The 16,554-nt window shown below is 35.7% G+C and overlaps 1 protein-coding gene across 1 annotated transcript in view; it reads right to left on the bottom strand.

Moving 5' to 3' along the window:
- EYS (EGF-like photoreceptor maintenance factor) overlaps positions 1-16,554 on the bottom strand; it is a gene marked incomplete at its 3' end in the record, with an annotated part of 294,002 nt that overhangs the window by 69,984 nt on the left and 207,464 nt on the right. Inside the window, 2 exon segments of the mRNA XM_014591537.2 lie at positions 12,083-12,213; positions 13,242-13,432. Coding sequence (XP_014447023.2) covers positions 12,083-12,213; positions 13,242-13,432 — 322 coding nt within the window.

The following is a 16,554-nucleotide window of genomic DNA, read 5'->3' as shown; positions in this document are numbered from 1 at the left end:
TTTAGCCATGATTATTCTTTATAGAGAAATTAATACATATAGGATTAATGAAGAAAAGTATACTGATGAGAACGTATGTTTTTATTTTTATTTTTAAAAATCATTTATTTAATTTTGTTATAATTTTCTTATTTGCCATAGGGCATATCAACTCACCAAAAAGGGACAAAGAGAAAGAGAGTAAGTGAGAAAGCAAGGCGCCAGGTGTGAGCCCAAACTGCTGTTGGTCATATGGGAAACCCCACGCCCCCTGCTGGCCCTGAGGACACACTGGAAATGAGGTACTTAGCCAGATCACATGACTTCTGTCATTTACAAAAATCTCTAAAAACGTAGAATTATATTGATAGTAGTTTAGGATACTCTTGATGAAAAAGAAATGTTAATAATGCCTCAGATGTTTTAAATTTTAATATAGTATAACAAGAATCAGAAGTTAAAAAGACTATAAACTTTAACAAACTTTTTTGATGTAAAATTTCAAAATGATTTATACAAAAGAGAAAATTAGCACTGTAAATGTGACTGTTGATTTCAAGCAAAGAAACATGTAGCAGCCTAACTTTTGATATAATTAACTCCGAAAGATTGGAGTTTCCTGTCAGCTAAAAATTACTGAGTGATTAGTGAAAACAGTCAATTAATTCATTAACTCCTAATTCAAATATGTGATTTCTAGTTTAAAACATTTATCAAAATTAATTTGAAAATGTAACTTGTTACATGTTGAAAGAAAATATGTTGACCTGTGCATTTCTGTGGATACAGTGTTCTATTTCAAAGTCACAGTGCATGCTTAATTAGCTGTACTTGTAACATAAACTGAAAATCCTACCTCTACCCATGGCTGACATGGTGAGACTTATCACAAGCCTAATGAAATACTGAAGCTGACTTTAGAGCAAATTTTTTTTTTAAAAAAGGTTTCTTAATACATTGAATTGACACTTAAGCAGTGTGAGTTAAAATAATTGCGAGCTGTAAGCACAGAGAAACGATAAGCTAAGAAAATGAATACCATTATCCCATGAAATAGCTTTGAATTTAAGTGGAGAAAATAAGTGGCTTAGAAAGCATAAATTTATATATCACAAAATTTCTAAATTTCATAAGATTTTGAAGACAGTATATTTTTCTAATATCTAGTTTATGGTGACTTTTATAAAGGTGATTTTCAATAAGTTGTGATAAACAATTGACTTTCAGACTGGAAAAAATGAATGAGAAAGACAACAGTCAGTTTTATTAAACTTTATTTCCTGAGGGCCAGAGGTGAAGTAGTGGTTAAGATGCTGGACTCCCACGTAGTATACCATGGTTCTAGTACCAGACCCAATGGCTTGAAACTAATACCATGCATGCATGTCTATGGCCCAAAATCCTGAAAGGAGGATAGAGGAGAAGGGATCGCTGTGTGGCCATTCCCCGTGGGAGATGATTTCTTACCTTCTGTCTCTGTCACTCTCTGTCTCTCTGGTGAGGCATCTCTTAAATAATTATTTCCAGGGACTAACAGCGTAATGGCTATGTCGCTGGACTCCCATGTAGTCAATCACAGTTCGAGTCCTGGACCCAGCGGCTTAAACTCATGCCAGGCGCGTGTGCGTGCGTGCCCAAGATCCCGAGAGGAGAAGGGAGGAGAAGGGATTGCGGCATGGTCACCCCCCGTGGGGGATGATTTCTCACTTTCTGTCTCTCTGTCTCTTTCTGTCTTTCTGGCAAGTGCATGCGCCCTATAGCAAAAACCTCTCCAAAAAAAGAAAGATATATATAATTAGAATCATTCTTTTATTAAGTATTAGATAAAAGTGTGTATATGCATATGTGTGGGAGAGAGAGAGAAAAAGAGAGTAGAGAGAGAGGAAGAGATAGAGAAGAATGACAATATCATAGTGCGGTTCATAAGAGTCCTCAAAGCTGGCATGTAGTCGTTGGGTACAAACATTTCCTACTCTATTGAATAGTTTGGAACTCAAAACTCAGCATTGTCAGATCCATAAAGCTCTTTCTTTCACAACTCCTGTACCTCCATCTGCTAGATAATCAGGGATCCTAAAAAGCTTTACTGGAGCTGTCCTGCAATGTCCTGGACACTGCCCCTGTGCAAATAGAGTGGGACACACGGACACCTGCATGGTGGCACTGCCTTTGGAGAAGTGTCCAAAGGCTGTCCACTGAGCTCTGAGCCCCTGTTAAGACCCCTTACTGCTAGTGAATGTTAACACTCACAGTTGCTCAGCTATGATCTTCTTTTATCCCCTTGAAGTCACTTACTTCAGATACAATAAGCCAGAGGCTCCAAGCCATTCCTCACCCTGTGTATCTTCACTCCCCCTGCCCCCAGCACCCTTGTACTAATCTTTCATTTCTTCGCTTAGGATTCTCTTTTCTTTGTAAACCATCAAGTGGTGACTATACTCCCCTCCACCCTCACACTTCGGGATCTGGATATTGTGTGTATGTCATAATAGTTTTACTCATTATGACCTCCAATCTTTGTATCATTCTTCTTCTTTTTAAAAAAATATTTATTTATTCTTAATTTTATGTTCTCATTCATTTTTATTTTAACTTGACCAGAGAGAGAGAGAGAGAGAGAGAGAGAAAGTGAGAAAGCAAACCATCAGGTCCGGTACTCAAATGATGGTCAGCCACTGCCTTAACCATCACACCACCTGCTGGTCCCATGTCTCATTCTTCTTTAAAATAATAAATAAATAACTTAATTATTTGAAGATAGTATCATCAAATCATGCTACACATATCTTCTTCTTGTCATCCTAAGCATTTCCTCTCATTGAAATCCTTTAACAATCCACACCCACCCATCTCATGTCATTGTCATATACAATTCCAATCTTACTTGGCTATTTTTCCACTTTTATTGAGGTATAAGACTATTAAAATTTAAATTAAATTTAAAGTGTCCAATGTGATTGTGAAAAAAATATATAGTGATTAGTATAATCAAGTTAGTTAATATATCTGTCACCTGACATAGTGAGAATAGTTAAGATGTGTTATATGAGTAAATTCTAAGTGTATGATAGAGATCCCTAAAGTTTATCATCTTATAACTGAAAATGTTTACTCTTGACAAACATTTCCATATCCCCTGCCCCTTCAAATACCACTATTCTACACTCTATTTGTAGGAGTTTAACTTTTCAAAAAGAATTATTTATTTTCACTTTATTTATTGTCATTGTATTTTAATTTGATCAGAGAGAGATTAGGAAAGAGAGATAGAGACAGAGATAGATACTGAGAAAGCAAGCCACCAGGTCTGGGAGTCAAACCACACTTGACCACATGGAACTCCAGCACCTTAACCACCACACCACCTGCCAGCCTCTGAGTTTAACCTTTTTAGGTTCCTCATTTAAATGATAGCATCAGCATTTGCCCTTATATGTATTATTTCATCTAGGATAATGCTAAGTTCATCCATGTTGTCACAAATAGCAAGATCATCTTCATTTTTATGGCTGAATAATCTACCAGATGGTATATTATTCATTATATAGGAATACATCAATATACATACATTAATACCGATATGTATTAACCACATTTCATCACAGTATAAAAGACATGGAGATGGCATAAGTGTCTCACTTAGATATTTTAATATCCAGAGAGCTGATTCATTTATAACACTAGCTTCTCAGAGGATGGACTATCTTAACGCAAAGATCTGAATCTCCACCCTCACTTTGCAATACTCCCACTTTAGTATTCTTTGTGCTATCATCATATATAACTATATTCCCTCCATAATCTTAAATTCCATTATCTCCATTTTAACTATCACATATTTCTTTTATAACCTCACTTCTCTTTCTAGCTTACTCCTCTAGTCCTCTTTTTTTCTCTAAAAAAGCATAATTTATGTCATAATTTTTTTCAACTCTACCTATTCTTCAGTGCCTGTCATCCCCATCATATCCTCACTTCCCTGTTTACCTGAATTAGATTACATAGTCCATTTCTGTACTCACCTCTTGCATATACCCTCACCTCAGTTGCTCGGTCCCTCCCTTGTTATAGCCTAGTCAAGACCGACCTTATTAAACTCAACACCCAGGCTAATTTATACAAACATGTGAATAAAATACAAGGTTTCAGGTTTCTAGACTGACCTTATTTTCATGTTCACTAATTTTAAGGAAATACTTATCAATAATGTTTTCTTTGCACTCATGTGGATCTCTCTCTCGCACTTTTATATCCCACTTTGATTTTTATTTCACTTGAGGAATAAAGCAATCAGAAGACACTTTCCAAATAATAAAACAACCACATATTCGAAGCAAGTTATGTGGTACAAATAATCCAATTTTCTTTCTATTACATTTGATTTAACATCTGCCAGCCCTTCTAAGCCAGCTCCCCTGCTTGTGCACTATATCCCATCCCATCTCTACTATCGTTTAAAAATGACCTACTTTGAACTTCCTTCAGCTGCCAGTCAATTACTTTATATTACTGCTACCCCGTACAAGAAAAGCCAATTTCTTTCCTCCTATTCACTCACGAACCAGTTCTAATCAGTTTTATTCCCACTATTCTTTCAAACTGCTCTTTTCAAGGAAATCATTATTTCTAATTGTCAAGATCAATTCCAACTTTTCTCTAACTAGACCACTCTTGTATTTTTGGACACCCTAGTGTTGTTAGTGTTGTTTTAATATTCTTGAAACATTCATAATTTCTCTAATCATCCTCTATACGTTTTTCTTAGTAACTCATACCTACATTTTAGTCTCAAATTCCAATACCTTCACTCACTTTAACTTAAAAGTGTCAAAGGTCTGAGTTTGAAACCTCTTCTTTGCTATCTAGGTACACTCTAAGGTAATCTTATTCATTTTTTTTTTTCCTATAGGGCTCATGCTTGTGAGAGAGAGACACAGAGAGAGGGAGGATGACCATGCCATAAGCCCTTCTCCTCCATTCTTCTCTCAGAATTTTGGGCATGCATGCACTCATGCCTGAAGTGATTTTTCAAACTGCTGAGTTAGGGACTTGAACCAAGGTCGGCCGTGCAGAAATCCAGCTCCTAACCACTGTTCTACCTGATGGTCCCCAGTTCCCTGTTTTTAAATGCTACATCTATGTCACTGGCTTCCAGATGTATATATGTAGCCCAGTCTCCTATAAAATGGAAATATAGGATCTACCTCTGTATTCCATTTGGCTATATTTTTGTGCCTCATGTAACATATCCAAAATTGACTTCTTTCCCATTTCTCCAAATCACGTTTCTCTTTCTACAGTTTCTTCCATTGAGAAATGGCTTTAAAACACCATTTAGATTTTTTTTTAAACTTTCTAACTGTTTTTAACTTTTCTGAGCAAATAACCTCAGTGTAACCTTTGATTTATTTTTATCTCTGGCCTCACATTCAGTCCTCCACCAAAACACTGAATCTTTCTTAAAAATACATTCCCGATCTGATCCTTCATTACCAACCTCACAACTCACCGTGGTGGATGTGGCAGTTTCCACCATCTTGTACCACATAGAAGCTTGCTAGCTAGCCCCACTGTTTCCTCCCCTGGGATCACACAGCAGCAGTCTATTCCAAAAGAAGTGAGAGAGAGTCTTTAAAACTACACCTACCTACTAGAATGCAAGTAAGATTTTTTTTTTTTTTTTTGGGGAGGTTTTCTCTAGAGGTCGCGGGCGCCTTTTTTTTTTTTTTTGGAGAGGTTTTCTCTATAGGGCGCGTGTGCTAGCCAGACAGACAGAGAGAAACATAGAGACAGAAAGCGAGAAATCATCCCCCAGGGGGGATGGTCACACAGCAATCCCTTCTCCTCCATTCTCCTCTCGGGATCTTGGGCACGCAGGCACATGCACCCGGGGTGTGAGATTTAAGCCACCGGGTCCGAGACGCGAACTGCAGTCGACTACGTGAGAGTCCAGCGATATAGCCATTATGCTAACTGCTGGTTCCCGAGAATGCAAGTAAGATTTTGAAGAGCTTTTGCCAGTTTTTGTGTTTTCTTTTTCCTCCTGCTGTACAAAACATTGTGATTATAGGAGGAAGGAGCTGAAAAAGTAGGTATTCAATAAATACTCACTTAATAAATGATCAAATTGGTCATTTTATGTCACATCTAGAGTCAAGACCTCTTCCATCTCAACTAGTAAAATCCAAAATTCTTATTATCAATAAATTAAATTGAATAAATTATTTGGAAAATATTTCATGTGTAACATAGTAAAGTCTAAAGATACAGAAATAAGACATGGTCACTCTCTTAAGTATCTTACAGCAGAGTAGACTTTCAAAGTAATTAAAAATGATTGTGTATCAAGTAGTCAACCATGTAGCAGGAATCTTTTGTTTGTTTTGGCTATACATATGTCAAAATAACTAATTAAATGAACAATGCAACTACTATATAAAAAAAAAAGATTTATTATTTAAAAAATATGATTGAGGGGCCATCATGTGGCTTGGCAGATAAGGTGCTGGATTCCTGTATGGTGAACTGTGGTTTGAGTTAGGAGCTAGCAGCTTGAAAAATAATGCGAGGCACATATGCAATACATGTCCAAAATGCCAGGAAAAGAATGGAGGCGATAGTACTATGCTGTGGCCATCTCCCTGGGGGGTGATTTCTCATTTTCCCTTGGTATCTCTCTGTCTCTCCCTGTCAACTACACACTCCCTATGGCAAAACCTAAAATAAAAAAGAAAGATAAAAGTGATCAAATGAAATAAGTTGTTTACAAGGAAATCCAGTGTAATACATTTATTTATTTTTATCTTTAAATAGCATAATTTCAACTCAAATGGATAAACTATTAAGGGAAGGTCTTGGCCTACATTACAGAACTGTCTAGAGGTAGTCCTTGATTCATGCAGAATTTAATCATGGATCTAGCTCTCTCTTTTTAATAATCTCAGATCTTTATTTATTTGTATTTTTGCTCTGTCCCCTTGCCAAATTTCCTGATGGTTACAGGATGATCTCCAGTAGTCCGTTACATGGTCCAAAACAGTATTTTGATGTCATTGTAGAGTTTGACTGTGTCCTTTTGCTTCAGAATTTCTAGGGCCTGCTTCAAAAAAGATGAGTGAGCGGCCATCATGTGGCTTGGCAGATAAGGTGCTGGATTCCTGTATGGTGAACTGTGGTTTGAGTTAGGAGCTAGCAGCTTGAAAAATAATGCGAGGCACATATGCAATGCATGTCCAAAATGCCAGGAAAAGAATGGAGGCGATAGGACTATGCTGTGGCCATCTCCCTGGGGGGTGATTTCTCATTTTCCCTTGGTATCTCTCTGTCTCTCCCTGTCAACTACACACTCCCTATGGCAAAACCTAAAATAAAAAAGAAAGATAAAAGTGATCAAATGAAATAAGTTGTTTACAAGGAAATCCAGTGTAATACATTTATTTATTTTTATCTTTAAATAGCATAATTTCAACTCAAATGGATAAACTATTAAGGGAAGGTCTTGGCCTACATTACAGAACTGTCTAGAGGTAGTCCTTGATTCATGCAGAATTTAATCATGGATCTAGCTCTCTCTTTTTAATAATCTCAGATCTTTATTTATTTGTATTTTTGCTCTGTCCCCTTGCCAAATTTCCTGATGGTTACAGGATGATCTCCAGTAGTCCGTTACATGGTCCAAAACAGTATTTTGATGTCATTGTAGAGTTTGACTGTGTCCTTTTGCTTCAGAATTTCTAGGGCTGGGACCAGCAGGTGGTGTAGTGGTTAGGTTGCTGGAGTCCTACATGGTCGACTGTGGTTGAAGTTACAGACCTGGAGGCTTGAAATACACTGGGCATATATATTTGCATGCCCAAAATTCTGGGGGGAAACTGAAGGAGAACGGATCGTGGCATGGCCATTCCACCGAGGGGGGCTGATTTATCACTTTCTGTCTCTCTGGCAAGTGCACACACCCAATAGCAAAAATTTCTCTCAAAGTAAAAAATAAACAGAATTTCTAGGGCCAATAGATGACAAAGAAGTTAAGTGGCTAGATCCCACAAAGCCAACTGTGCAGATGGAGACCTAGACTTGGTGACTTGTAAGACACGCCAAGCACATAGGCAGGGAGAATTCTCTACTTCTTGTTCTCTGACTTCCATGTTAAGTGTGAGTGCTAGAGTTTCTATACAACAATATTCCTTCAGAGTAATGTCATTGTCTGCCCCCTGCCAACTTGTGAGAATGGACTACTTTTATGGTCACATATGTGTGCAGCTTTTGGGTCCTGGAATATATGGGAATCATGAAGACTATTATATTTGGGAAGACTTCTTGTATCATACTATAATTCTATTCAGAGTCACTACTGACTCTTAGAGATATATTTAGAATTTTGCATCACAGGAGCCAGTTGGTAGATAGACCAACCCATCTCAGACTCTGAAAACATCATCTGTTCTGCTTTCCAGCCACTCTAGTGTCACTGGTTTCTTCTTTTTCTCTCAGTATATTTCTCTTTAGGGTCTTATGACTTGCATTATCTTAATCTCTTGCACTTTTCTTTGGGTTCTATACAATGGGTTTTCAGCCACATCCATCTTGCATTTGGGATGCTGACCAGTGGCTATTGAAGGATCCTACTAATATGCAGCAGCAGCAGAAAGACAAAAGGAGAGCGAAGAGTAAGGACAGGTATTTATTCCCTTTGCTCCCTCACTCCAGGCTGTAATTTCAAAGTAACTGTATTCATCTACATGCACCCGTAGTTCATTGTTTAAACCACAGTCACAGTTCTCCTTTGGCTCCTATTAACTGCTCCCCTATCTTACATCTTTAGCTTAGGGAAGGGAAGTAGCTCTTCGCTGTTTCTAAACCCGGAACGATCAATCATTCATTGTTGATTCCCCTTTCCCCTGCACATGGCCATTAGTCTGTTCATCCAAATCTCCTAAATTATTTAAGAAAATTATCTGTTTTGTTTTTTTTTTTTTGGCAGAACTTTAGCTGATTTACATAGATTATTAGATTATTAAGAAAAACTTTTCAAGTAGTTTTTCAAATTATTTCTTTCATTTTCTGCTGTTATGATAACTCACAAATCCCATTTTCAAACTATTAGCTGAAGTATTGATGTCATCAACAAAAATATTTCTCAGTCATTTCAGAAAATCACCAAAGTTGTATTTTGGTTGAGGCCTCTAAGGCATTAATTATCCTATTCTACTTTACATCAGATTTCACTTGTGACCAGCGTCTTATAAAAGTAAAACATGTAAGTCAATTGTTCATAGATGCATACAGTGTTCAGCCTTCTAGGTGGCTAGGGAACTATAGGTTTATAGGAGCCGGCAAAGATCAACTACTTTCTAACATTGTGTTATGTTTAGTCACTAAGTACCAAATACATTCTCACACTTTGTGTCTCACTCTGTGCTAAAGGAAGTAATTTTGTTTAAAGTTTCCCTCTCAGGTAACCATGAGAATTTAAATCTAGACCCTGCGTTCAAACAGGGGAGCTGATAGCATCACTCTATTCTTCTTTCTTCATTTGGATCCTTCGTCCAACACTATCTTTTTTTTTTTTTTTCCTGTCAAATGCAGAAGAAAAGAGAAAGAATTTGGGTGGAAATGGGTAGATCAACTAGAAAAAATATTTATGAGAATTTTCTCAAAAATTCTCAAGGTGTGTTCTCAAGAGTACCAATATTAAAATCACTTGAGAATTTGTTGAAAGTGTATAATTGCAGTCCCCACCACAGATACTGAAATAAAAACACTAGGGCCAACAAGGAACAACTATTTCTGCTACAACCAACTATCCAGAAAATTTTAATTGAGTTAAAGATTTAGAATCACTGATCTAGAAAAACGTACCTCTAAGTAACGTACCAATAAACTATTAACATTAAACCATTTAAGTCAATGTTTTAGACATTTGCTCTTATATTTTTGTAATCATCTATGAGAAAATAAAAAAGATATTTCAAAGCTACTCATCTACCATGCTCCAACTTCATTCTTTATTAATTTACATTGGTTATATCTCTAGTATTATACCTGAATTAACATTATCAATTTCCTTTTTTTTTTAGAGATGCTTTCAGAAAGGCAGAGTTAGCTAAGAAGAGACTGTGAGACAGAGACAGTGAGAAAGCCTCCCTTATGGGGAAGCTATGACCCTTTCTCTGTTTCCTCCCCTTTCAAGATTTTGGGGATACACAAACACATGCTGGCCATCTTTCTGAAGCTACCAGGTCAGAGACTTGAACCACAGTAGGCCATGTGGGATGGTTGCTTAACCATCATGCCACAGGCTGGCCCCAACTTTCCTTTTATTTTACCCTCTATTAATCATAGGTCTAATTTACCAAAGAAAGGGCAATTTTTAAAATTGAGTTTGGGAAGACAACATATATTCCAAATTTGTAAAGAACGTAAATAATCAGAGTATATATTGTGGCTTATATCAATTTCATGAGCCAGTCTACTTCAAAGTTGTTACAATTACTCACCAATTTGATACATTTCATCCTTCCTAGAAAAACTTCACTTGAATTTCTATAATATCTACCATGACCAAAATATTCTAACAAAACATTTCAGATGAAACTTCTTTAAAATTAAATCTATTAATTCATCATAACAGAAATAGTAACAATGTTGCTAGTTACATAGCTTTTCTCTTGATTACTTTTAAATTAAAATCTTCTAGACAACCAGAAAAAAATGTCAACAATAAGAATCAGTAAGAGCTGTATAGTTGGTAAAAGAAAAAGAAAATCAATAATTATATATGAATGTGTATTTATCCATATATATAATGCTGTCCATATTTTTAAATGCTGATCATCTTTTTAAGAAGAGTCACTAATATGCTAACCTATGAAACACAGAACTAATACTAATATTCTTTTTTTTTTTGAGAGAGAGATCTTTGCTATAGGGCATGTGCACTCACTGGAGAGACAGAGAGAAAGAGATAGAGAGTGAGAAATCACCGCCCATGAGGGATAGCTACACCGAAATCTACTCTCCTGTTGGGTTTGTGGTGATGCATGCATACATGCCTGGTACGAGGTTTAAGCAGATGGATCCAGGATTCAAAGTGTGCCAACTACGTGGGAGTTCAGTGATTTAACCATTATGCCATCTGCTGGTCCCCAAAACTAATAGTTCTAAACTAAAAAGTAAATATGTTTAATAGGATAACAACTGGATTTATAGTAAATGAATACAAGATTAAATACATGCACAAATTTGACTGGATAGGGTAAATCTTCCAAGATCTTGATATAATGGTGATAATTCTCTTCAATTTTTTTTTTGAAAAAGCCAGATTTAAAGTTTGTACTATTTTTATATTTTAAATTTGGATTCTTTCAAAATTGGTGAAAATATTGTTCATCATACATCCATGATATGTGTGTGTTCTATGTTTCTTTTTGGTGTGCTTTAAGTCTATCTTGAATCCTAGCTTTTAATTTTCTACCTTTGCTAATAATCTACAATTTTGAGGCTATTTACTATCCTTCAATAATGCCTAGCAGAACTTACTTTAACCAGCCAGATAAAAGTCAAGCAAGTGTGAAGAGTACAAATTGTATTTCTTAATGGTGTGAGGAAATATCTATAAAGCTATTTAAAAAGGACTAAAATGATATGCCCAGAGATCTAGGTCACTTCTGTCATCTATAAAATAAGCAATTTTTAGCAAATTCCTACTTTAAAAAGCACTATGTCCTAAAAGGCTGCCTAACTAAAAACTATCAGCTGAGGTCTGTAAATCATAGAAATATATGATTATTTTCCACTTTCAAAATAGTTGAACATCTTGTGTATATAGTAAAAATAGTACTGTGAGGTTTACATTTCTCTAGACCATCAAATATTACTCAATTATCTTAAAACATCCAAACTGTGTGAGAGTCTCTCAAATATATACTTAAAACCAATACCAGAATAATTAACTCAAAAGATACAAAAGGTTTCTATTTTAACTTGAAATTAATTACTACATGTCATTAAATGAATATTAAGTTTATCCACTAAACATTTATTTTTTGTCCACATTTAAAAAATAATGTTTTATATTAAAATAAATTTAGGAAATTAGTTATACCTGAAATTTTCTTTTTCACATTTCATACATGTGCCTGTGGCGTTATTCATCCAAGGACATATCTGATGTGATGATTGAGTTCTCTTACAAAGCACGATTATAAATATTGATGAATAGGTGCACATAACATCCTAGGAAAGATTAACATTGTTTTACGAAAGTTTTTGGATATTTCAAAGACAATGAATAGTTATACCTGGAGAAGTGTGAGAACTATTTTCTTAAACATGCAAAAGAGGTCCTCTGTGCAGCAACGTGGAACACTCCAGATTGCAAAAATGTCTCAATAATACAGTATCTCCCATCTCACACACTCATACTATGATGGGAAATTAGCACTCCTCTCATTGAGATTTGGGGACAATAAGGTCTCCCTTTTGAATGGAAACAAGCTCATGATCATGGTGAAAGGGATGCCATGTGGCCATGTGACATCCAAGGCTGTGCTAAATGGCCAGACAGTGTCTATCTATCTTGAAATGCTTGCTCTTGGAACCACAGCAACATGCTCTGATGAAGTCCAGACCACATGGAGAAGTCATGTTTAGGATCTGTCCAATAGTTCATCTGAGAACCCAGCTAAAAGCCAACATTAAAAACTAACATGTGAATAAGAAACCCTTTGGGACTAGCAGATGATGTAATGGCTGCATTGCTGAATTCCCACAGAGTTGACCGTGGTTCAAGTCCCAGATGCAGCGACTTAAAACTCCTACTGTGTGTGTGTGTGTATGTGTGTGAGAAGAGAATGGAGGAGAAATGACTGCAGTGTGGTCATCCTCCCCCTCCCCCCCCACCATGGGGTAATTTCTTGCTTTTTGACTCTCTGTTTCTCCCTACCTCCCTGGCGAGTGCATGTGCCCTCAGACATTTTCTAACTACAACTATATTACAGACACTGAACAATAAAAGTGTACACAATGGCATTATTCCCAGGGGCGAATACTGAAGGAAGAGAAAAAGATGAATTTGAGATGTTTTCAAAATTGGAATTTTTATTTAAGTGGGTAAATTAAAATAAACAAAGAAAGCAGATTTTCTGATTTTCCTGAGTTTGAAAATTGGATCTTAATAAGAAATTTATTTTCACTTTTCAGTTGCCTGGTAATGATGAAAAATATTTCAAAACTACTCCCTTGTAAGTAAGGTTTACACTTACATTTGTTATGTTGATGCTGCCCGAGCAGTTCTGATGTGGTGTTGAACATTCCTTGACATCAGTTTCCCAGTTTTGACTGAGAAATACTTCTGGGCACTCACTAATATAAGCCAAGCTGGTATTTTGGCAAATTCCCACTTTCCAACAAGAATGAGAAACACAAGGTTTCATTAACTCTTCACAGGATGGACCTTAAAGGATCACAGAAGGAAGGAAGGAAAAGAAAGAAAGAAAACATGAACATGATTATGTAGCAGAACACTATGAAAGAGTTTCCAGAGTTCATGGAATCTTTTTCTTCAGCAGATTTATTACAATGTAAGTTTCATATTATAGACCTCACTCATTGCATAACGACAATTAAGTAACTTTTGCAAATGTTAGCATTAACATCACCACAGTCCAATTTTAAGACAGTGCTATTTCCCAAAAAAGAATTCGTTTGGGGGTCAGCTGTTGGCACAGCAGAAATATACCTGAACCTTCACAAGAGGGTACCGAGTTTGCTTCTAGAGCACGTGTCTGTAATCTGAACTGGCTGAGACTGGGGGTCAAGCATGGTGTAAGGACTGTATCGGGGGTCCCCACCCCTTTCTCTCTTGTGAAAAAAAAAAAAACATTCAAGATAAATAACAATTTATGTATCTTGTCAAATGAAATATCTATTTAAATCTTTTAATTACTTTTAAATTATGTAATCTATTTTCTTATATTTTTAGTGTATTCTTTGATTGGGTTCTTTATAAATTATGGATGCAAGTTCACTATGATATAGGAATATATATATGAATATGAATATGCCTTTAAAGTACTTTCTCCATATTTTTTCAGTTTTTCATTTGATGACTTTTAAATAGCAAAGGTTTTGATTAAGTCCAATTTATCTATGCTTTTCTTTGATTAGTCCAACTTATCATTTTTTCTCCATTTATTATCATGCTTTCAGTTTCTTTTTCTTTTCTTTTTTTTTTTTTGCTTACCATAAAATCATAAAAATGTTTTCATAGGTTTTATTTTCCCTCTTACATTTTTATCTTGGATCCATTTAAGGTACTTTTTCTGTAGGGGATGGGATAATGAATTGAGTTTGTTTATTTTTTTGTTTATAAATATGTAATTGCCCCAATACATTGTTTAATAAAAGATTATCCTTATTTAATGGCTTTTCCACTATTGTTGAATATTGGCTAATTATTGGGACCAGCAGCTGGTGTAGTGGTTATGTTGCTGGACTCTCACATGGCCATCCCCAGTTCTATTCTCAGACCTGGTGGCTTGAAACTCATGCTGTCTATGTGTGTGTACAAGATCTCAGGAGGAGAATGGAGGAAGAGATTATAGCATGGCCATGCCCCTTAGGGCAAGGACACATGCCCTATGGCACAAAACCTCTCAGGGGAAAAATAAAAAAACGAAGAAGAGAAAATTGGCTAATTATCTAATTATCAACACGAGTTGATTTCTAGTCTTTTAACTCTGTCCTACTGGTCTATATAACTTTCCACAGCAACAATACACTGTCCAGATACTTATAACTATGTAGTAAGTTTTGAATTCTGGCTATGATACAATTTTCCTTTTTTACCTGTAAACTTATTTTGGCTATTCTGTTGATTCTTTTCCATTCCATGTAAATCTTTATATGAGCTATTCAATTTCTACACAAAATAGTGCTAGAAAACTGATGAGGATTTCTGGTCAATTCACTGTAGCTTAATTTCTTTCTTTTTCTTTTCCTTTTTTTTTTTTTTTTTTTTTTTTTGCTATAGGGCACGTGCGCTCTCCAGAAAGACAGAGAGAGAGAGACAGAGACAGAAAGTGAGAAATCACCCCCCCAGAGGGTATGGCCATGCCGCAATCCCTTCTTCTCCATTCTCCTCTCGGGATCTTGGGCACGCACGCGCATGCACCTGGCATGAATTTAAGCCACCAGGTATAGTACTTGAACTGTGGTCTACTAAATGGGAGTCCAACGACATAGCCATTACACTAACTGCCAGTCCCTAATTTCTTTGAATGTTATTTCATTTCTCTTAACAGTATTATATAATTTTTAATTAAAGTCTTGAATTTAATGTGCTAAATTCATCCCTAGACTTTTATTGGTGTTATTGTAAATTAAATTGTTTTATTAATATTCTTTTTACAATTTTATTATTGGTATATAGAAATACATATGACTTATGTACTCTCTTGTATCCTACAACCTGTATAAGCTCAATTACTAGTTAGTTAGTTAGTTTTTGTTTTATTTAGGATTTTCTGCATGGGATTATGTCATCTGCAACTAAAGATAGTTTTATTTCTTTCTTTATAATTTGTATATCCTTCTGTCACATTTGTGTGGTGAGTGTGTGTGTGTGTGTGTAAGACTATCAAGTAGTCTAGAATATGCTGTACAATATTGAATAGAAATGTTAAAAGTGGACATCATTGCATTGTTCCCAAGTTTAGGGGAATAGTTCTCAGTCTGACACTGTTAATAGGATATTTGTATGATGCTTTTTATCATAATGAGGAAGTTTTTATTTTTTTAAATATATAATTTGTTGAGAACTTTTATAATGAAGGAGTGCTGGATTTTTTGAAATAGGTTTTCTGTAGCTATTAAGATAATCACATAAGTTTTCCCTTTTTCTTATTAATATGATCTTCATATATTAAATTACTCTTTCATTTTTATCATTCTTAGGCAAAAATCTGACTTTGTCATGTTATAAAAATATTTTTCTTTGTCACCGGATTTTATTTAATTTTTTAAACTTTTTTATTTATATTCAAAAAGCGATATGATCTTTACCTTTCTTTTCTTACATCATCTTTATTTGCCTTCAATTTTGTTATGAAGATAATAACTAGACTCAGGAAATGAGTTTGGAAGTGTTCCCTTCTTCTCTTCTCCTTTATCTGAAATGTCTATAAGAGTTGGTACTAATGTCTTAATCTTAATATTTGGTGGGCATATTTTTCTATTCCTTTTTTGTCGGAGAGGTTTTTGCTATAGAGCACGTGCTCTTGTCAGACAGAGAGAGAGAGACAAAGAGACAGAAAGCGAGAAATCACCCCCCCGGGGGGGGATGGCCACGCTGCAATCCCTTCTACTCTGTTCTCTACTCGGGATCTTGGGCATGCATGCACATGCTCCCAGCGTGAGTTTAAGCCACCGGGTCCAGGACTCGAACTGCGGTTGACTAAGTGGGAGTCCAGCAACATAGCCATTACGCTAACTACTGATCCTCTCTATTTCTTTCTAAGGGAACATTATTTATTATTCATTTGTATGTATCCACCTTTATATATATATATATATATA

This window comes from Tupaia chinensis, unplaced genomic scaffold (genome assembly GCF_000334495.1).
Source record: "Tupaia chinensis unplaced genomic scaffold, TupChi_1.0 Scaffold000595_1, whole genome shotgun sequence".
NCBI classification, from domain to species: domain Eukaryota; kingdom Metazoa; phylum Chordata; class Mammalia; order Scandentia; family Tupaiidae; genus Tupaia; species Tupaia belangeri.
Note: the sequence above shows the minus strand (reverse complement) of the source record. Positions and strands in the feature narration are given on the sequence as shown.